The sequence below is a fragment of the Heterocephalus glaber genome, unplaced genomic scaffold, assembly GCF_053883595.1.
Source record: "Heterocephalus glaber isolate CG9 unplaced genomic scaffold, H.glaber_assembly_v1.0 deba00001452, whole genome shotgun sequence".
Taxonomy (NCBI): domain Eukaryota; kingdom Metazoa; phylum Chordata; class Mammalia; order Rodentia; family Bathyergidae; genus Heterocephalus; species Heterocephalus glaber.
Genome location: NW_028258302.1, coordinates 26060686 through 26082372, shown reverse-complemented (window position 1 = coordinate 26082372; position 21687 = coordinate 26060686). Strand labels below are relative to the sequence as shown.

General features: G+C 42.4%; 1 protein-coding gene and 1 pseudogene across 1 annotated transcript in view; both read left to right on the top strand.

Annotated features, from left to right (window-relative positions):
• Window positions 1-15301, top strand: part of Pdpn (podoplanin) — a 29375-nt gene extending 14074 nt beyond the window's left edge. The window contains exons 2-6 of the mRNA XM_004850314.4: window positions 4698-4834; window positions 8250-8379; window positions 11914-11952; window positions 12400-12511; window positions 13597-15301. Of these exons, the coding sequence (XP_004850371.1) occupies window positions 4698-4834; window positions 8250-8379; window positions 11914-11952; window positions 12400-12506 (413 nt within the window). The 3' untranslated portion in view covers window positions 12507-12511; window positions 13597-15301. The remainder of the gene's footprint in view (window positions 1-4697; window positions 4835-8249; window positions 8380-11913; window positions 11953-12399; window positions 12512-13596) is intronic.
• A 3948-nt stretch (window positions 15302-19249) lies between these two features.
• LOC110350392 (serine/threonine-protein phosphatase 2A 55 kDa regulatory subunit B delta isoform pseudogene) lies at window positions 19250-20883 on the top strand (annotated as a pseudogene).
• The last annotated feature ends 804 nt before the right edge of the window (window positions 20884-21687 follow it).

Genomic DNA, 21687 nt, shown 5'->3' with positions numbered 1-21687 from the left:
CTTATGCAGAAAAGGACTAGAGGAGCCTGACCAGGGTTGGTCCAAGGGAGAGTCTTTGTTGACCTCAGTCTCCTTGTGTGTTAAGTGGGGATGACAACACCACACAATCCACTCACAGGTTGTTGTGTGATAAAGCTGCCCAGAAGATGCCCTGTAAACCCTATATGTGTGGGAGAAGGTCTGGGAATTACGCCTTCTATGTTAGGTTGAACGTACAACGCTGCAGAGCTCACATTCAGGAAGACCCCAGATGCTCCTCCTCCTCACTCTCAGTGCTGTTTGGTTCTTGATGAATCCTCACCTGACTTCACCAACAGCCAGCAGCTGATGTGAGGAGGAAGAGTGGGGAGCTAATGGAGGAGAGCACAGATTTGGGAAGTGAGGTGCATGTGTAAGCCGGAGGCAGCTATTGGAGCTGTACCTTGTGCTGAGAAGTCTGTCCTATGGCGATGACGTAGTCTGTGGAAGAAGAGCTTTGTCACAATGTTTTGAAGCAGTGGGAAAAAGAGGATTTACTCGAAGAATACTAATCTTGGGCAGGGTATCAAGTATCAAATGACAGCCGTGTGCCTCTTGACAATGGGGACATGTTCTGATAAAGTCATTGTCAGGCAATTTTGAATATCACCCAGGGTATTTACCACAAACCTAGGTGGTACAGGTTCATCACTTTACACCATCTCTCTTTGTTTCTCCAGTACTGGGAATCAAACCCAGGGCCTCTGCAGTGAGCTACTCTACAGCCCTTTTTGTTATTTTTTTTATTTGGAGACAGGGTCTTACTAAATAGCCCAGGCTGCACATAAACTTTCAATACTCCTGCTTCAGTCTCTCAGAGTGCTGGGATTACAGGTGTGCACCACCATGCCCAGCTTGATGCAATCAGACACAGAGGTGTAAGGCTCCTGCTGGTGTAACAGGAGACACTGCTTACAGTGCGCTTTTTTAGTAAATAGGAGTAGCTGTAAAATAATGATCTAAAGTACAGTAAACACATAAACCAGTAACTCAGTTGTTTATCATCATTAAGTTATATATACTTCAAATAATTGTATGTGCTATACTTTTATCTGGCATGTTTGCATACACCAGCCTCACCACAAATATTTGAGGAATGTGTGGCACTCTGACATTATGATAGCCATGGTATCACCAGTTGATAAGGATTTCAGCTCCATGACAAAGCTCACTGACTGGTTGTCATCTGAGACTTTAAGTGGAGCATGACTGTATAGCCCTATTTTACATAACACTCTAAAATAAACAGAAGACCAATAGAAATACTAAATAGAAGAACAAAACCACAAAGCATGGGTAAATATTTACATAATCTGGAAAAGAGGCTTGATCTAGGAGAAAATAAACTGAACATATTTGATTCCTGACAGAGCATGCGCTCTGTAAAAGAGATACAAATGTCAGCAAGTGAAAACACAGGCCCAGCATCAAGTCCAAAGAATATATTCTTAAGGTATGAAAACAGCTGGAAAACTACAAAAAAAGATGGAATACCACAAGAGAAAAATAGTCACAAAGGCAGACGTCCCTAATAATAGCCAGGCGGAACCACTCTCCATCACAAATCAAAGCAATGCAAATAAAACGAAAGGATTAAACACATCTTCAGAAGATTTTTATTAGGAATTTGAGACTAATACATTAGAACTACAATAATATCCTGGTTTAATGTTGGATCTTAAATTCTAAAGTAATACAAGAAACATCATCCAATAAATGTGTGTAAACTTGAATAATTTCTTTAGAGATATTAGACTTTAATGCAAAGATTAAAATCATTCCTAATTAGCACTTTCATACAAATAAACATTGCTGAAGTTCTTTATTTTCAAAATTAAGACCCATAAGGTAAAATTTGCTTATCAAATTATCTTCTAGGTAGTATAAATTTTAGTTTAGCTTTTTATAGAATAATAACCAAAAAGTTTCAAAGTAAAGGAAAATTGGTTCCTACCAAATTTGGAAACTTCCATTTATTTAAACCCTCATGCTGAATGAGGCTGAGGCTGGGTAAGGCATAGACTTCAGGGCTCCAGAACTCCTGGATGTCCATAACTGTGGGTCTTCGTTCTGCACTTGGATAAGCAGTTTGTGAGTATGTGAGTGTGTGTGTGCATGAGTACATGAAAATGCATCCCTGTATGCTTGTGGGTATATCATAGGAAGGCATGTGAGCTTGAACACATCAGTACATGCTTTGAGTTTTATGAGTTAAGGGAGTGTCAAATGCTGGCTGGAAACTAGGCAGCTGGCCTAGTAAGAACTCTTCAGGAAAGCCTTGGCCAAAATAGTAACAGGGACAATTGAGGATCTCTTGTTAAAGATCAGCTTTCCCATGGAGTGAAAGAAAGCCAGAGCAGTGGAACAAAAGACATGCATCTTAATCCTGACTGTCATTCATAAAACACGCTTTGTCTATTCAGAGTGATTTTAGTACTTGGCTCTGTGGGCCAAGGGTAGAAAAGATCAAGAAGGAATTTTTTTTATAAAATTACACTTTCAATGAACTGAGCTTTCTATGGGGGAATTCAAACCCACTTCATTCAGTACATTTAAAAAAAAATTAAGCAAGGAATTGTTTTAAGTTAGAGATTTCCCATAGGACGTGGTTTTGCTGAATGGCTCCAGAAAACATTTGTTTTTAAATGGTGATTTGTTAACTGAGTTAAAGCCAGGGGAAAAAGAAAAGAAAATAGGGTGTTCAGGTTTTTTTTCATAAAGACTACTTGCCTGGCAAAAGCATATTCCCTGGAGCTCAATAAATACGCTAAACATATACCTACTCCACAGGGTCATAAATCCTTGTGGGACCAGTCTCTGCCCTTCCCCCACCACAGCAAATGACCAGAAGGGGAGACAAGCCACTTGCATGCACCAAGCGAGTCCCATTTTAAGCCTTCCTAAGATTATAAAAGAGGTGAATGCATGTATTCATCCAAAGCTATTGATCCAGCTACTGGATAAAGACTGGATGCAAAGAGAGGACTCAGGAAACAAGCAGCTTCCTCTGGAGACCTCATCCCTCCAGGTGTCAGCCAAGAAGTTATGATCAAATATTTATTAGTGGTGCCTCTGGTTGGGCTGTCTAAGCAGAGGGGAAATAAGGCATTTTAGGCATGGGCTGGATTGCTAATTGAGCACTGCCTAGATACAGACTAACATCTGCTCTTTAATTACACAAAGAGGTCTCCAAGTACTCCTCCCTCCTGCTCCTGGGATGCAGATGCCTGCTTATTTTGCAACTGTATTTAGTCATGGAATTTCCAGAGCCACTTGAGTCTGCAAAGGAAGCCCATGACCAATGAGTCAGAATGTTAACTCATGCAAAGCATTATCTGGTAAAGCAAGAGATGATACTTGGGTGCAGTCATGACTAGTTGGATTATTGCAGCATAGGTGGGAGATGACACTGTGTTTCTCTGCTCCTTGTCTTAGTCAATTTTTTGTTACTGTAACCAGTTACTTGAGACTGGGAAATTTATAGCCTTGATGTCTACTTGGCTCATGGCCAAGAAGCCCAAGGGCGTGGCACCACCGTCCAGTGAAGGCCTTCTTTCTGTATCCTAACATGCCAGAGGGCATCACATGGCAAGTCCGAGCAAATGTCTCAATTCAAATCTCCCTTTTTCTTCTTACTAAGCCACTAGTCACTCAGATGGGGGGGGCCCCACCCTGATGACCTCATCTCATCCTAATAACTTCCCAAAGGCCCCACCTTCAAATACCTTCCACTAGGAATTTGGAGATTAGATTTCCAACACGTGAAATCTGGGGAAACGTATTCAAAATGGTAGCACTCATCCATGGTGGAATTCAACCTGCCATCCCACACCACCAGTCCCTTGCTCCGCTGGAAACCTTTCTCATTGGCATCACCCAATCATTTACCAAAGTATTAGTGCAGAAAAACCAACATGAGGGGCAGTGAGGTCTCATTTAGTTCTCAGAAAGAGAATTCTGTGGGTATCTTTATACCCTTGGGTATATTTCTGACCTAATAACAGTAATTCCAACTGTGAAATAAGAAGCTGAACTGTATCTGTGAGGTCTGTAGTCAAAGCTACAGGTTCTAAACATCCAAGTGACAGCAGTCTCAAAATTAAGTGGAGAAAGAGCTTTATTTAGTTATTTTTTTAAGTGAACCTAGAGCCTTGTGCTTGCAAAACACACACTCTACAGTAGAGCTATAGCCCCACCCCTACAACTTGGTTTTAAAAATGACAGAAACTTAATATTTGGACCTTGTGATTCAGTAGGTTTTTATGAAGTCTAGAAATAGGCTAGTATCTAGAGGGCAAGAATTTTTGGAGGCCTAAATGCTATTCTATCAACCTGAATGCATTAATTCATCCTATGAAAGGGCTTGAGGAAGAATCTGGTTCTCATTTGACCAGACAAGGTGTGTACACCCCTCTCTGTGTCTGGGATCCTGTCAGGGCTGGGTTGGCTGCTTCATTGTTTGTGTTTCCATTTTCTCCTGCTGTGCAGTGGAGACAACCTGGCCATCATGTGTGCCAAAGGTGTCACAAGGACAATCGTTTGGTTGCTGTCACTATAGAAAGCTAGAAAATATTAAGTAAAATCTCACCAAACAATACATGAATAAACAATCTGATTGTAGCTGGCCACTTAAGTCTGCCCACGCAGTTTCCACCCTAAGCCCTGTCTTTTCTCTTCAGCTGTCTTTGCTAAGCTAGAAGATAATCCTGTGACATCAGGTGCGACAGTTGCCAGGGGGACCCCAGGTAAAGAAGATCTCATTCCAACCACAAGTGGTTCTGAAGCACCTCGGCCATCTCCTAGGCTGACAACTCAGGTGAGTAATCCCAGCAAGGGAAAGATTTGCTCCAAAGGCCTGCAATCACCTGTAAGCATGAAGGTATATTATGTTCATGTATTATAATCAGTGTGAGCCACCAGGCAAAGGAACAATTGTGTGGCTCACAACAAAAGCTGTTTCCTGATTTCATCCCGTGAGGAGGCAGCTGGTGTGCTGATCTTAGGTGATTCCAGAGTCAAAGACTAGGACTTCTTAAACTAGTAAAGAATAGGTTTTAAAATTTCTAATCTACAGCACATTTTTTAATACAATAAAAAAGTCTTTATGTTGTGATAATGTGATTGCTCTAAGTTCCTAAATTTGTACTCTGATTACAGTGGTATTAAACATGGACCACACTCATAAAAACTATGTGGAATCTAAGCAGACACATTTCCTCACCCAATGGGCTGTTATTGACACATGGCTGAAGTGGCTGTTGTGGGCTAGACAGGATGCCCAGGTGCTGGAAGGGAGGGAGGAGGCAGGTGAGCCACACCCTTGGTCCTTTGGGAATTCATAATTCAGTGGTAATGTACACAGGCTCCTGCCTGCCTTATGCACCCCTTCCCCATTGCTTTATCCAATGCAGCCCTGTGGGCCTTTCTGACCCTCAGTATACCAAGCTTGGTCCAACCTTTTTCTCTGCCCACAGCATTCCCCCATCCTCCCTTGGTTGACTTTCACAATTGTCAAATTCAGCGTTATCTCAAAGAGATTTAACTGAAATAATCCTCTCCCCAAACCCCCAGGAGTTACTCTTCAGCCCTGGGTTTGACAAACTATTCCAAAGACTTGGCCCACCAATTATTTTTATAAATAAACTTTTCCCGGAACTCAGCAATGAAAATGTTTTTGAAAAGTATATGGCAGCATTTATACTATAAGAGAAGAATTGAATTAGTTACAGCCTGCAAAGTTGAAAATATCCACCTTTTTTGCCTTTAAAAATTTGTCTGGTGTAGTTGATATTTTCTTCAGCATTTAAAGCCATTAAAAACTACCCTCAGAGGTGGATGCAGTGGTGCTCATTGTAATTCTAGCATCTTGGGTGGCTGAGGTAGGAGGGTTGCAAGTTCAAGTCCATCCTGGGCAACTTGATAAGACTGTGCCTCAAAATATAAAATAGAAGGGGTTGTGGATGTAGTTCAGTAGTAGAGCACTCTTTAGTTCAATCCCCAGCAGCTGGGTTCAATATCCACTACTGCAAAACAAAATAAAACAAAACAAAAAATTACCTTTTTATTTGTTTACATGCTATATTTTCATATTCTGCCACCCAGCCCCACCTGTAAGTGCCAAGAGCTTGGAACTATGCCAGGCCCATAGAAAATACTGAATGGCATATTTTTTATTGTGGCAAAAATCACAGAAGTGAAATTTACCATCTTAACAGTTTTTAAGTGTACGTTTCAGTAGTGTTAAGTATATTCACATTGTTACACAGATCTTCAGAATTTTTTTATCTTGTAAAACAGAAATTCTGCACCTGTTAAATAATAGCTCCTTATTCTTCTCTTCCATTGGCCCTGGTAACTGCCATTCTACTTTCTGTCTCTCATATTTTAACTACTCTAGGTACCTTGTATGTGGAGTCTTACAGAATTCACCCTTTTGGGACTGGTCTAACAGCCTCAAGGTCCACCTGCTATTGCCTGTGTCAGGAATCCCCTCCTCCTTGAGGCTGGATCATGTTCCACTGGATGTGGGCACATTTTGTTCATCCATGCAGCCATCCAAGCCCACTGGGGTTGCTTCTGCCACCTCATGGCAATCATTCATGAATAGAGCTTCTAGGAAGCACTATCCCCTGCGTATGCAAATATCTTTTAGACATCCTGCTTTGAATTCCTTGAGGTTTACATCCAGAATTGGGATTGCTCAATCATAAGGTAGTTCTATTTTTATTATTTTGAAGAACTGTCATTCTGTCCATAGCAGTGACATCACTTTACATTCCCATGAGCAGTGTACAAAGTTACAGTTTCCCTCTCCAGCAACTCATATTTTCTGGGGTTTTTTGATAGTAGTCATTGTACTAGAAGTGAGGCAGTTGTGGCTTTGATTTGCATTTCTCTGGTCAGTGGCACTGAGCATCCTATCACACATTTCTTGGCCATTTGTGTGCCATCTTCAGGGAGATGTCATTTCAAGTCCTTTGCCCCATTCATCATTGAGTTAGAGTTTTTTGTTGTTAAGTTGTAGAAGTTCTTTACAAACCTACCAGGTACCTGATTCCAAATGTTTTCTCCCATCCTGTAGGTTGCCTTTCTGTTCGGTCGATTGTGACAAGCCTTTACATTTGATGTGGTCCAGTTTGTTTGTTTGTTTGTTTTTGGTACCAGGGATCGAACTCAGGACCTTGCACGTGAAGGGAGGCAGAGGCACCACTGAGCTAATCTCCAGACCGAATTTGTTTTTGATTATGTCACCTATGCGCGCTGGCTTGTTTGTTAAATCTTACATCGACATGAACTTTGGAGTCAAGAGAACCAATTCTTTAGAATTTTCTAAGTGCTTAATATCTTTTAGTATGCTGATGAGTAGACTAATAGCTGGCAGCCTTTGAAGTGAGGTCTGAAAAACAAACCTGGATTAGAAGGTTGTGGACCCCCCCCCCCCACATACTCCTCAACTTCTGTGGAGAGGAGAGGCACTGAAGGATAAATTTAAGTTCATCACCACTGGCCAATGAATTAATCAATCATGCACATTTAATGACATCTCCATAAAAACCCAGAAGGACACGGTTCAGAGAGCTTCTGAGAAGCCGAACTCATGGAGGTCTCTGGAGGTTTATGTACTCACAGAGGGCAGGGAAGCTCTGTACCCTCGCACGTAACCTCACCCTATGCATCTCTTCACCTGCTTCTTGGTAATGTCCTCTGTAATAAACCAGTAAACATCAGAAAACCTCATCTTGCTCTGTCACAAGTGGCTATGAGTTGGGGCACACTGTCAGATTCCTCTAAGCCTCATTTGTATAGTGGTACTAACAGTGGGATTGACTTCATAAGGCTCTGCATGGAGTGAGCTTTCAGCAAGGCTAGCTGCCACACTCATGGAGGGAGGCATGTAAGCATGATACATTTATCTGCCAAAGAAATGATAGAAGGGAAAAATACATTCAAGTTTACAGAAAGAAAGGATGAAAGCCCACTGATCTAGTGTTCCTGGAAGTTTAAGAAGTCACCATGCTAAATGCGTGGAATTCATTTCTAGGGTTGACTTCAATTCATTCCCATCCCCGCCCTTGTGTCTTTTTGTTGATTTTTTTTTGTTTCTGCTTTGAACTGATGCCATCACATCATTTATATATTTATGCCACTTTGAATCTATTTGTAAGTCAAGAGTATAAGCTTTAAAACACTAGGCTTTATTTTCTCTTTTGCCTCATTTACATCTCTAATAGGGGCCAGCAGGTGCAGAAAGTACAACAGGTCCTGGTGTGGAGGATGTGTCAACCTTAGGAAGCTCAACCCAGAATCACCAAAAAAGCCAGACAACCACAACCCCACCTATGGCAACCAATACCTCAACAGGTAAAAAGACCAGTTACCCCAAAAGGGGTTGATCTAGTTTTGCAAAATCTATGTATTCCCAAAGTCCATGAACAAATATAATAATCAATAGAGGATACAGTGGAATGCAAGAGTAAATTCTGAACCATATGGTGGGTTCAAAATTTGATTTTTGAGTTGCTAAATCAAATCCAAGTTTTGGACTACCAGAAATATCTCTCTACTTGCTTGATAACTAGTGATAATGTTACACTTACCTACAAGGGTTAGTAGCTGCTGATGTTGTTTCACTGGCCCTACATTAAGAACTTTGTGTTGATATCCAACAGCATGAAACTCAGTTGACATATGTGAGTCTGAATGGACTCTACACTAATATTTACCATCTTACATTAAGTTCATGTTTGTACACATGGGACAAGACACCATACTTACAAGGATTTGGGGTTGTATTTGTGATCTATAGTTAGCACCTGCAGTGAGCAAAGAACCAAGTAAGTCTAAACAAGGAGAAAATTATCGATGTAAGTGATCATTGTAATACATTGCAAAATTTTAGAGAATTACTCACTTGTAACATGAGTTGATAGCTAATTAGCAACAGAAAATAAATTCTTCTATGGTAAGTATTCTTTTTATGATACCCAAAATGCTCTTATATTCCCTCAAAAAATATTTCTCAGTTGCCTGGAAAATACTCATTACTCTCCCTCCTTTTTTTTTTTTTGGTAGCAGAGATCAAACTCAGGACCTTGCGCTTCCAAGGCAGGCAGCAGAACCACCTAGCTGAATCCCCAGCCCCTACTCTCCATTCTTGTTCCCTGCCCCACATGTTACAAGAAGTGTGACTTAGTGCACATACCTGCTTCATATTTCACCATGCCAAGGTGTTTCACATATGAGTCAAAATGTCATTACACCTGGGCCTTGGCTACTTGCTTACTCTGGAGGTTGAAGGAGGAGGATCCCAAATTCAAGGTCAGCCTGGCCCACTTAGCAAGATCCTGGCTCAAAAAATAAAAAATAAAAAGGGATAAGGATGTTGTTCAGTGGTATAGAGTGCTTGCCTAGCATGTACAAGGCTCTGGGTTCCGTGGCTCATACTGCCAAAAAAAAAAAAAAAGTCATTACAAGCCCTTGATTTTTAAGAGGGTAATTTTTTTTAGGACCACAGATGTCCACTTTTCCTATGAAATGCTCAAATATAATGATCACATATATGATGTATGCTCATAATCACAATCAATGTAATAAGGAGGGAAAGGGGAGTACAGGACTAATAAGCTCTCAATCACTGACAGATCTACAAACTTAATTTTCAGTAATTCATTTTGTAACTGATGGTGTCTTTGATAGTGATAATAGTGTATTTTGAGCCTAGAATCAGTAGCCACCAAGACGTGTAAGCAAATGATTGACCTATCTTTGCTGGTAACTGGCTTCCAGGAACAACATTTTAAAAGTTGATTTGATGACCTCATTGCTCTGGGAAGGCCCAAGCCCAGCAGTTTCCCCACTGTTTTCTATGGCGGGGTTCCCCAGTCCATCTGTGTACCATATAAGTGCTCCAAAGCCATGGATTTGATTGGTGTAGGGAAAGCTGGATTCTGGGGCCCTCACCCTGGTGCCATTTTGAAAAGACACGTTTCTTAGGGAGTCTTGGTATAGAGGAATAGCTTATTTCAAACCCAACCCCTAGAAAAAGTGAACATCTTTTTGAAGATGGTTGACTAGTGTGTTGGGAAAAACCAACCCCATACTCAACCTCAGACTGTTTCTCCTACTCACAGCACAAGTCATTTCTGACATGAGATACATGAGGCGCCCCCAACACCAAGTAAGTGCGCGATTCTGCAGTGGACACCAGCTGGTATCCTCTAGTCCAATTCAATTCCTACTGTATCTGGGGCTGGTGTCAGATACCATAGTTGAAGGCTCTGTCATCAAACCTTTAGATGCCAACTGCAAGCCCCAGGTGGTTCTATCTCTACTTCTGACCAACCAGCTACAAATCAGGGTTCCCGTACCCCCTCTTTGGGGTCAGTTAATTTGCAGAGTGGTTCAAAGAGCTCAGGGCAACACATTTACCCATTTATTATAAAGACTATTACAGTGATACCAAAGAAGAGATAGATAGGGCTAAGTATGGGGGCAGAGAGCAGTTTCCCTGATCTCTTTAGACCATTGCCCTCCAGGAGCTTCCCTATGCCCAGTCATAGGGAAGCTCCCCGAACCCTGTTCTTCTGGGTTTTTATGGGGACTTCATTGCATAGGCAAGATTACAGCATGGACAACTGTGTCAAAATGTGATTGGACAGGGCCGGGGATTTAGCTCAGTGGTTCCGCTGCCTGCCTTGCAAGCGCAAGGACCCGAGTTTGATCCCCAGTACCAAAAAAAAATGTGATTGGACAAAAGCATGTGATTTAATGCGAATATACTGAGCAGGGCCTTTCTGCTCAGATTCTTCATGACTCTTCTGTGCAGCGATCCTTACTCCAGGGCAAGAGGCAGAGCCCCTCTGGAAAAAAGAGAGTCTTCTGCCTCTGATGTACAGAGGGGAGGGCAGAGAATTTTTTTATGGCCAGCCAGCTTGGCAAAAGAAAATCAGGGGAAGATTAGACTTTCTGTGAGCCACCTTGGAGAAAAGAAATTCTAGTTTCTATTGTCTGCCTTGAAGAAGGAGCTATGAGCCAGAAACTGTGCAGGAAAACCAAATACATATATATAATCACAGGTAGTTTTACTTTTAATTAGAAAGGCTGTCGGATATCTAAGGATATTTTGCAAGGCATGAACTAAGATTCTCTTCAATTTATCATTAAATCAAGGTATTTTTGTTTCTCCATTTGCCAACTAGCTGAACAGCTACTATTGAATGGAGTTAAACATTCAGCTTACTAAAAGGTTAATGGGAGAAACAAAAACCACTTTAATTTCAAATTAGGAATTGTATAGAATTACCTAAAAGGAACTCAGAATGGAGAGTATCCACATTGCAACTATTGGGCTAGGTTTGACTGCAGAGAGAAATCCTAAAGTGTCTGTGGCATAAACACCTAGGGTATATTCTCTCATCAGATTTAGCTGGGCATATTGCTGCCTTATGAAGTCTGGATCTGGGTACCAACAAGGCAGGGAATACATAGCATTGGGTGAATAACAGCTCTGCTAACTCTTTCCAACCTAGAATATTGCTTTCAAAATGAGTAACAGACCTCGTCACCATTTGTAAGCTTTTCATGATCTTGATCTTGGACTAAGGATACACAGCTCTGGATTTTTTTGCTACCATAGTGTCAGAAACTTTTTGACAATTTATTTCACATCTCTGTGGTTTAGTATATACAAAAGTACTATGAACCCATACATGTATTTGTAAATTTGATAATAGCTCCTGCCAGAGCTTGATTAACAAACCCCCATCCAATTTATTTAAGAAATTATCCCCTTTACGTATGTTTGCTATTTTCCACTCAAAGTAAAATCATCCTTTGCCTGTTGCTAAATTATAGTTATGAAATCCTAATAATTCTGTATCATCTCTTTCTTTGCAGTGACTGTGACTGAATCAACACAGACAGCAGTTCATAAAGGTAGGCAAGGTTTTGGTGTTAAAGTATTCCTGTAGGAGTTGAAAAGAAAGCTTTGTCACTGATCTTTGAGATGAGTTACATTCTTTCTTGGGTTTCTCCCAATCTGACTCCTCCCCTGCCCCACTCTCTCCTTCTCTCCTTCCTCCCCCTTTCTGAAACGGGAATTCCCTTTATTTGAATAGAATCAGGGCTGGGGGCGGGGTGTGGCTCAGTGGTAGAGCACTTGCCTAGCATGCACAAGACCCTGTCCTCATGCCTCAACACTACAAAAACTAAAATAAAGTAAAATACTGGCCAGTGCTTCTCTACTTATGAGCTAAATTCCAATGAATATGGGGGAAATGACATAGAACATTGTTTGCTGTGTGCAATAGGCCATGCCATTGTTTTATGTGACACGTCGTATGTGTTTCCTAAGTCTCAATGCTTCTATTCTCTCCCATGCAGATGGTTTGTCAACAGCGAGCCTGGCTGGAATTGTCATTGGGGTCTTAATCACCATTGGCTTCCTTGGTGGAGTCATCTTTCTCTTTGTTTGGAAAATGTCCAAATGATTCTTGTAAGTAAATACCCCCATGTAGCTAGCTGTGGTGGCACATACTCTGGAAGGCTGAGGCAGGAAGATTGTAAGTTCAAGCCCAGTCTGGGCAACTTAGCAAGACCCTGTCTCAAAATAAAAAAGGAAATAAGGGCTGGGGATGTAGCTCAGTGCAAAGGCCCTAGGTTTAATCCCCAGTATAAAAAAAAGGAAACAAAACCAAAAAAAACCCTACGTGTTGCAAGAATGAAGGCAATCATGCCCCAAACTCAAAACTCTGAACTAGTAGAAGCTTTTATATAAAGTTCATGATCAACAACCTGTTGCTTTCACAAATAGTACATCTGAAATTTCCCCACAAGAACTGATGGCCTACTTAGGCCTTATAAGTCCCCCTCCCCAAATAAATATATAAATAAAAGCCAAAGATAGCTCTTAAATTGATTTCTGTTGAGATCTGACCAAATCTGATTCTTGGTTTTCCAACTAAACAAATCTGAAAGAAAACCCCAAACAAGTTTTAACACAGTGTCCAATCCCCCACCCCCACCCCCAGGCCTCCAGCCATCTGAGGTGGGTGGGTTCTGGAAAAGCCCCTGTCTGGGAGCCAACCCTCCATCCTGAAGAGAAATTCCCTGGGGATGGAGAAATCTTTTGATCAGTTCCTTCCTTCCAGCCCTGCTCTGCACACCCCACACACAGACCTGTCACATACTGTACCCCCACTCTCACAGATCAAGGAGGGAAAGGAGTAAATTCTCCTTAGTAAACTTCTCATGGATTCAGAATAAATCAAGTTTACATCCAGAGGAAAACCTTTTCTTATGATGGAGAAGAAGGGAAAGGACACGTGATGTATAGCTAGGAAGTCAAGGGACACATTTGAGACACAGCTGCAGATAGACGATGTTTGGAAATGCTAGGAAATCTGACTCTGGCAGTGTGAGGACTAGGGACAGAGGAGGCCTGTACCCAGGAAGGGAGAAAGGCAAAAATTCTGGAACTGGAGGACTTAGAGAAAAGGACAATGGAGACAGTGAACTCATGGGGTTACTTTTCACAATGCCAGGAAAAGAAGCAATAGTCCTCTTTCTTTGTTTTCACAGGTGCTAAAGTGTTGGAGAATCATGCCTCTGCCAACATGTTTGGAAAGAGTTTGTGGCTACCCCCATTCCCTGTCCCAAGTTCGTGGGAGAAGATGACCCATGGACTACTCACACACCCACTCAAAAATCCATGGCGATTCCCCCACTTGCCAAAAGCAGCTGAAGGAAAGATAATTCATATGACTTGGTTCCTCTAAGCATCTGCCTTTTGAAGAAATTTTTAAATATAAATTTTATAGCTGATGATTTAAACACAAAGCACATAGAAAAGGAGACAAAACTATAAACTGATTTGTCCCCAAGCCAGTATCATCTGATCAATGTTAGTGACTGTACTCGTGTCTTAATCATGTCTTCGTTCTGTTTTTGTTAAAATGCAATGGAATCTGGAGATGTTTATATCCATGGAGACCGTGATCCCAAGCTCCTTACAAACGTTTTGTAATTGCTGATCTGTTGAAGAGTACACATTCCAGTCTGGTTTGGTCTAGTTTTTAAAGCCTGATTGGGTATGAACAGCATGTAAGTTTGGATAGCAGATAATAAGCAACTGCTTTTAGGGGGTGCAGATAAGTCATTTCAAAGGTATACATTTTAGATCACAAACAGGAAGTCTATCCTTTGAGGAAGGTACTTTGTTTCTGGCAAAAATGTTACTAAGCAACCTCTAGGCCAGCAATGACTAATGACTCAAATGATGTGTTTCTACCTGCCCTCTCCTCTTCCCTCAACTATTGGCAGCCAAAGTTAAGGGATAGCTTTCTCACTCCCTGGTAAGGCAAATCTACCAGGTTGACTCTTTGTCCTGGAATATGGAGATGAAGGCCCCAGATGCCCAGGAAGTTGCTGGATGCTCCATGGTGATAGAAGGTCAAATGTTCTAGAAACCAAGACCAAGCTTGATCCCGAGGCAGAAAGAAACCCTATCTATGTGTGCTTTTGGCAGGGGAACTGCCTCAGAGGAAAATAGGCAGACCAAAAATAATCCTGCACAATGTTTTTAAAAAGTAGCTGGATTTAAAGATACGATTTAAAATTAAAGACATTCTCAGTGTTTCTAACATCCTGAGTCTTTCAATGGGGTCATGTTGAAGAGATCAAAATAAAGGAGTGCGAGGAGCCCAGTCTGTCCCAGCACAGTGCAGCATGGTGCTTCTCTTCCCATAGACACACTGACTTCTTTTTCCTACACAAAACGTTTTTATGTGGACCAGATGCTCTGTCATGATTGTGGTTGTGCAACCCCGATATCCTCTAAACTCAAGAGTTCATAAAACAGGAAAAAGTAAATGACCCGTCAGAAGCACAGCCCATTCCTCCCCCCGAGTCTTTTCGCTCTCTCTTTTGGCAGTAATCTGTGGATGTTTTAAACAGGGCATCCATGAGTTCTCCAAATCCAGCTGGCCCACCAGGTTCCACACTTCAATCAGCAGATTGAGAGAAGTGAATTAAAGGAGCCATGTGAATTTAAATAGCTTTTCCTTTCATCAAGCAGATTCCTGAAGAGGAGTTAGGAATAATGTGCATTGCTTTTCTATCCTTCTTTCTTTGCACCTCTCACTGTGAAAAGTAACAGTCCCACCCGAGTCACACACTGGACTTGTGCTTCCTGGGGCAGGGCTATAGGTTTCTTGGTCACACTTTTGTTGGTGCTCAATGCACTACAGATATATTTTCAAATAAAACAGATGATTGTACACAAGAATGGGTTGGATGTTTGGTTGGCAATCTCCACTGGATCTGGGTCACACTTCAGAACATCTCCAGGTGAGATTATAATTTAGGTGGACCTCTGCCTATTGACTTGGTGAATTATACATGGTCATAGGAAGTTCACCCATAGGAAAGAAATGCAGCTATCCCTGCCACCTAGGTCTGCCAAAGTAGAGGGTCAAAGGCCAAGGAAAGAGATAGGGTGAAAAAGGAGTATTGTCTAGGGACATTTTTTGCCCTCTCTTGACCCAAAGATTAGCAGGTTTTGCCTGCACTACAGAGAGAAGGCAAGTGAGGGAGCAGTTTCATCTTGCTACTTTGCTAGCTTGACTCAAGGGTCTAGCGCTTAGTTAGGTATCCCAAGAACAGGAAGGAGGAACCCCTGGGAGGGACTCCAAATGTCCACAGGCCTGGGCAGCAGCATCTCACTCCAGAACCCTGTTCAGGGATGTCTCAACACTCCTTGCCCATCCTGCCCCTGGCTAGCTGGGAAAAGGAGGACCCTGGGGCACCATCTGCTCCTCTAGACACCCAGGATGCATGAGGCTTCCATTGTCACACTGGGTTCCCTTGGGCAACACTGTCCCCACTTGTAAAGATTGGATGCTGAGATCAGTTAGCATCATTCCTATCTCTGAATATATTATCCTTTGTTGGAAATGCTTAGGACCAGAAGTGTTCAGATTTCACACTGTTGTTCAGATTTTGGGATATTTATAAGAGTTTGCCAGTCTAGCATCTCTGATCCAAAAATCCAAAATGCTTATAATCCAACACTGAGCAATATGCCAGCTCTGAATGAGTTTTGAATTTTGGTGCATTTCAAATTTCAGGTTTTTGGACCAGGGATCCTCAGCCTTTTACTGAAGTATTGTTAGAGCAGGACTATATAAAATTTACCATACATCAGGGATTCAAGAAAAGATGGGATTTCTATCCATTTATTGCTTCTTTACAGCTGTAACTCTGGGCAAGTCAACAAACTTCTGTATCCATAAGAACTTCCTTGAGATTGATCAGAAAACCTTATTCTAACAGAAAACCAACCATGCCTACCTAGTTTCCACAGGCTGGGAGGGAAGGGGTCCTCTGGTCCTCTTTTCCATTCTAATACATGCCACCCTGGAAATGATCTGGACTGACAGGGCTGCCAAGGGTAATTCTAAATGCAAGGAGACAACTCTATCCAAACTATACCCATGCCTCCATCAGGTACATCTGGGGAGCAGGCACTGCTGAAGTTGTTTGCACTGTATTAAATCCTTCTTTTTAACCTCTGTCTTCTTTCAACCAGAGAACAAATTGAAAACCAGGGCTTACTTCTGCTTCATGCACCCTTTCCACAGATCAACTTTTAAAGGACAGGGAAAGAAGTAACTTAACCCTTTGCTGACACCACCTTTATTTCAGTTCAAATTTATCTAGTCTTCAGGGCATGGAAATGTTTCTGATAAACACATGCATGGGGAATGATACATGTTTTGATGTTAAAACTTCCTGTTTTACTAATTAAATATCCAGTGAAAAATGAAGGAAGAATTTCCCTGAAATGTAGCTGAGTCTTAACACATTGCTGGAAATACAGTCATACACCTGTAGCCTGTGTTGGAGTTCCTGAAATGTGTTTCTCTTTGTCCTTCCTGAGCTTAAAATCAGGTTAGAATATATAGCACATCCTCAGTTTTTAAATCGATAAATGTAAACAACATAACTGTGGTTTCAGGTCAACAAAGCAGAATAAACTTAAAATCTTGTAGCTGGAGAATGAAGAATGGCCCACTGATGTGAAGAATGTGACTTGTTTTGGCCCATGGTCCTAGGTGACATGTATATGCTTAGTACAGGTGATGTGCCATCTTGTGCTCCCCAAAGGTACCTCAGAACCTTTGCTCTCTCTGATCATTTCAGTAGACCCCAAGGTAAAAAAGCACTTTGTGTTATATTTCTGCAGTCCAGGGCTCCAGGGCACAGCACAGACCATTCTGTGCATGGTCCTAACAATTGCTCCCCTTTCCATTCTTTTCTACCCTATTTCACTGCTACTTTTCTCACTGGTCTGCACCAGTGAAAAAGAAGAGGAAAGTATCACATGCCAGTCTCGGGAGAAAGCCAGGGAATCATTCCATGGCTACTATCTGGATACTCCTGAAATAATAGAAAGGTCCAAAATACATTCTTGAATAACCCAAACCACCTACAGTGCCATGTGTAACCTCAGACAGGTGTAGGAATGTTCTGGCAGAAGGGAGAGCTTGCACTTTGCCTTTGCTCCCCACCCAGACCCTTCCATGGAGCACCTGCAGGTCATGCTGAAGCTGTGGGTGGCACAGATTTGGCTGGAAGAGGATGTTTGTCTAGCAAGATCCAGAAACAAAACAACACTCACTTGGATGGATGATATGTTTGGGGCTGCTGATGGGCTCGCACGGGACAGGTAATCTCTTCATTTACTCATCTACTCATTCAGCAGGCATTTAGTGTCAGGCCTGTCCTGGACACCAACTAGAGCTACAGAGAGCCACACATTGTAACATGGGAGACAGATTGTATGCAAAATGGAGAGTCAAACAGGGAGCATGTGGAACATTAGAGAAAGGTAACTTCGAAGAGAAAGTCAGCAGAGTAAGGAAGTTCAGGGCTCAGAGGAGCTATAGCATCAAATCTGGTGATCAGAGAAGGCTCTGCTGAGATATAAATACATTCATTTTGTGTGTGTGTGTCCTGGTGATTGAACCTGGGGCTTCAAACATACTAGGCAAGTACTCTACTGCTAAGCTATATACTCAGCCTTTTTTATTTTTTGTTTTGAGACAGCCTCATTAAGTTGCCCAGGCTGCTATTGAACTTGGGATCCTCCTGCCTGAGCCTCCTTGGTAGCTAAGATCACAGCCTGTGCCACCATACCAGGCTTGAGCAATATTCTTGACAGGTGAGGCAATAAACCAAATGAGTTTGTGGACAAAGCTTTCCAGGCAAAGGGCACATCAAAGACAAGGCAGGAGAACCACTGGCAGGTTTTAAGGAACTCAGGAGGACTCAGACAGCTGCAGCTGAGTGAGCACTAGGGAGGCTGGTAGAAGACGCAGTTGGGAGAGATGGGGGGCTGTGAGGAGGTGCTGAGCAGAGGAATGCTGTGATCTGACTTACATTTAAAGAAAATCAGTCTTGGCCTAGCTACTTTCAAGGCTGGACAAGAGGAGCATTTGAGCCCCAGGAGTTTAAGGCCAGCCTGGACAACATAATAAGACTCCCATCTCAAAAAATATTGCTCTTATGGTTAGGAACTGGCCAGTTAAAAGGCCAGTGTGATCATCCAGTGAGATGATAGAGGTTTAGACCAGGATGACAGCAGTGGACAGGAGAGAGGTGGTCTGATTCTGATGATATTTTAAATAGAAGTATCTGATGGATTGGATGTGGGATATGAGAAAGGCAGAGGAGGCAAGGTGATGCCAAGGACCTTGTCCTGAGCACCTGGGAGGATGGGGTCACCTTCAGTCACCAGGGGAAGGCTATGAATGCTGCAGGTTGGAGAGGGCAAAGAAGGAGTTTTCATGGAGCAGGTAGAACCAGAGATGTCTTTCCAGGAAGAGGGGGCAAGCAGGCAGCTGGGCATGTGAATCTGGAGCCTAAATTAGAGATCTGGCTGGAGACATAATTCAGAGTTGTCAGAACCTCACCACCATGATATTGATGAGCCCATGTGCAAATGAGCATAAATGATCAAGGCCATGTTCCTGAGCTCTCATGTTATTCAAGAAGAGCCAGAGAGGGGCTGGGGATTTAGCTCAGTGGCACCGCGCCTGCCTTGCAAGCTCAAGGTCCTGAGTTCAATCCCAGTACCAAACAAAACAAAACAAAAACAAAGGAAAGGCTGCATAATTTCCAGTGGCTATGCTGGCAGCCCAAGCTGAGCGCTCGGCTGGGCACCTCAGGTTGGGAGCGCTGGGCTGGACAGGCCCTGTCCCAGGCTGCTGCCCTGGCAGGAGCCGGAGGAGGCAGCCGCTGCCCCGAGGGCAGCAACGACTTCCAGTGGTGCTTCTCTCAGGTGAAGGGCACCCTCATGGAGGACGTGGTGGAAGCTGACATCATTTCAACTGTTGAATTTAATTACTCTGGAGATCTTGCAACAGGAGACAAGGGTGGCAGAGTTGCTATTTTTCAACAGAAACAAGAGAATAAAAGCAGTCCTCATTCTAGGGGAGAATATAATGTTTACAGTACCTTTCAACGTCATGAACCAGAGTGTGGCTATTTGAAAAGTCTAGAAATTGAAGAAAGAATTAATAAAATTAGATGGTTGCCACAACAGAATGCTGCTCATTTTCTACCCTCTACAAATGATAAAACTATTAAATTATGGAAAATAAGTGAATGGGATAAAAGAGCAGAAGGTTATAACTTGAAAGATGAACATGGATGACTTCGAGATCCATTTAGAATTACAGCACTACAGGTTCCTATATTGAACCCCATGGACCTCATGGTAGAAGCAAGTCCACGGCAAATTTTTGCAAATGGTCACACATACCATATAAATTCCATTTCAGTAAATAGTGATCATGAAACATATCTTTCTGCAGATGACCTGAGAATAAACCTATGGTATTTAGAAATCACAGAAAAAAGCTTTAACATTGTGGATATCAAACCTGCTAACATGGAAGAGCTGATGGAAGCCATCACCCCTGCCAAATTCGAACCACACCAGTGCAATGTGTTTGTCTACAGCAGCAGCAAAGGGACCATCCGGCTATGTGACATGCATTCCTCTGCCCTGTGCAACAGACATTCTAAGTTTTTTGAAGAGCCTGAAGATCCCCAGCAGTAGGTCCTTTTTCTCAGAAATAATTTCATCCATCTCTGATGTCAAATTCAGCCACACTGGTGGACACATGATGACGAGAGACTACCTGTCAGTGAAGGTATGGGACCTTAACATGGAGAGCAGGCCTGTGGAGATCTACCAGGTGCATGAGTACCTGTGAAGCAAGTTCTGTTTCCTGTACGAGAATGACTTCATCTTTGACAAGTTTGAGTGCTGCTAGAATGGTTCAGACAGTGATATTTTGACAGGCTCCTACAAATTCTTTAGAATATTTGATAGAAACACTCGGAGGGATGTTACACTGGAAGCTTCAAGAGAGAATGGCAAACTCCAAGCCAGCTTAAAACCCCAGAAAGGGGCCAGGGATTTAGCTCAGTGGTTTCGCCACCTGCTATGCAAGTGCAAGGACCCGAATTGGATCCCCAGTACAAAAAAACAAAAACAAAAACAAAAACAGAAAGTATGTACAGGTGGTAAAAGAAAGAAAGATGAGATTAGTGTAGACAGTTGGGACTTCAATAAGAAGATCCTTCACACAGACTGGCACCCCTGGAGAACATAATTGCTGTAGCTGCCACCAATGATTTGTATATATTCCAGGACAAAATCAACTAAAGAAGCTAATTGGAGGACCAAGTCTTGTCTTCCATAGTTAAGCTGGTTGTTTTTCTGTCAAAGAAAAGGCATTGTCCTCTCCATTAAGAACAGAGATGCACTTCCTACTTCCCTTCATAACAGAGGAAAGAAGCGACCTTGGCTGGAATTCTGGCATTGCTCTGCCTTTAGCCCAGGGAGAGATGCTTGCTGCTGCAGGGAGAAAACCCACTTGAAGGAGAATTGGTAGACATTGCTCAATAAAGGCCATTATTCAAACAGCAACAAAAAAGAAGAGCCAGAGATCTGCCGGGGGATCACCAAAGGGGTCATCAACCAAACCATGGCCCAGCTGAAATACATCTCCAGATTACCATGTCCCTACTTTCTCTCTGGAATCCTCTAAAAACCTTCTGACTAATAGCCCAGCCACCCAAGTAGCTTAATACTGGGATGAGAGTGCCCTTGAAAATGGACACAAACATACCCAACACTGAAAAAGAACAGCATTTGTTGAAAATTGTAAAGCTAGTGTTTAGGGTAGAACTTTATATCTGCCGACCAGATCTTAAACAACAATCACATTGAGCTACACTTGTTGTGTTGGGATCCAACTTTCCTCACTAGCAGTACTTACCTTGTCAGTCTCAAACTGGAATGGTGCCTATGTGGCTTCTCATTCGAGCTTCCATTGAGTTGCCCCAAGCAAGGGCCCAAAATGACCTCCCACTTGTCATTTCCAATGGCTTCTTCTTGGTCTTGTCCACATTGATCATTTACAGCAATCATCCCTGTTGACCTTCTCACCTGGGTCAAGTGCACACTATGCTACTATATTGGCTGCCCTCTCTGACTCACTGACTGCTGCCCCACTAGCTCTTGTCTTCACTTCTCCCTCTTTTTTTGCTGGCATACAGAAGTCTCACTCTGCACTTCTCCATAGTCTCTCCTTTGGA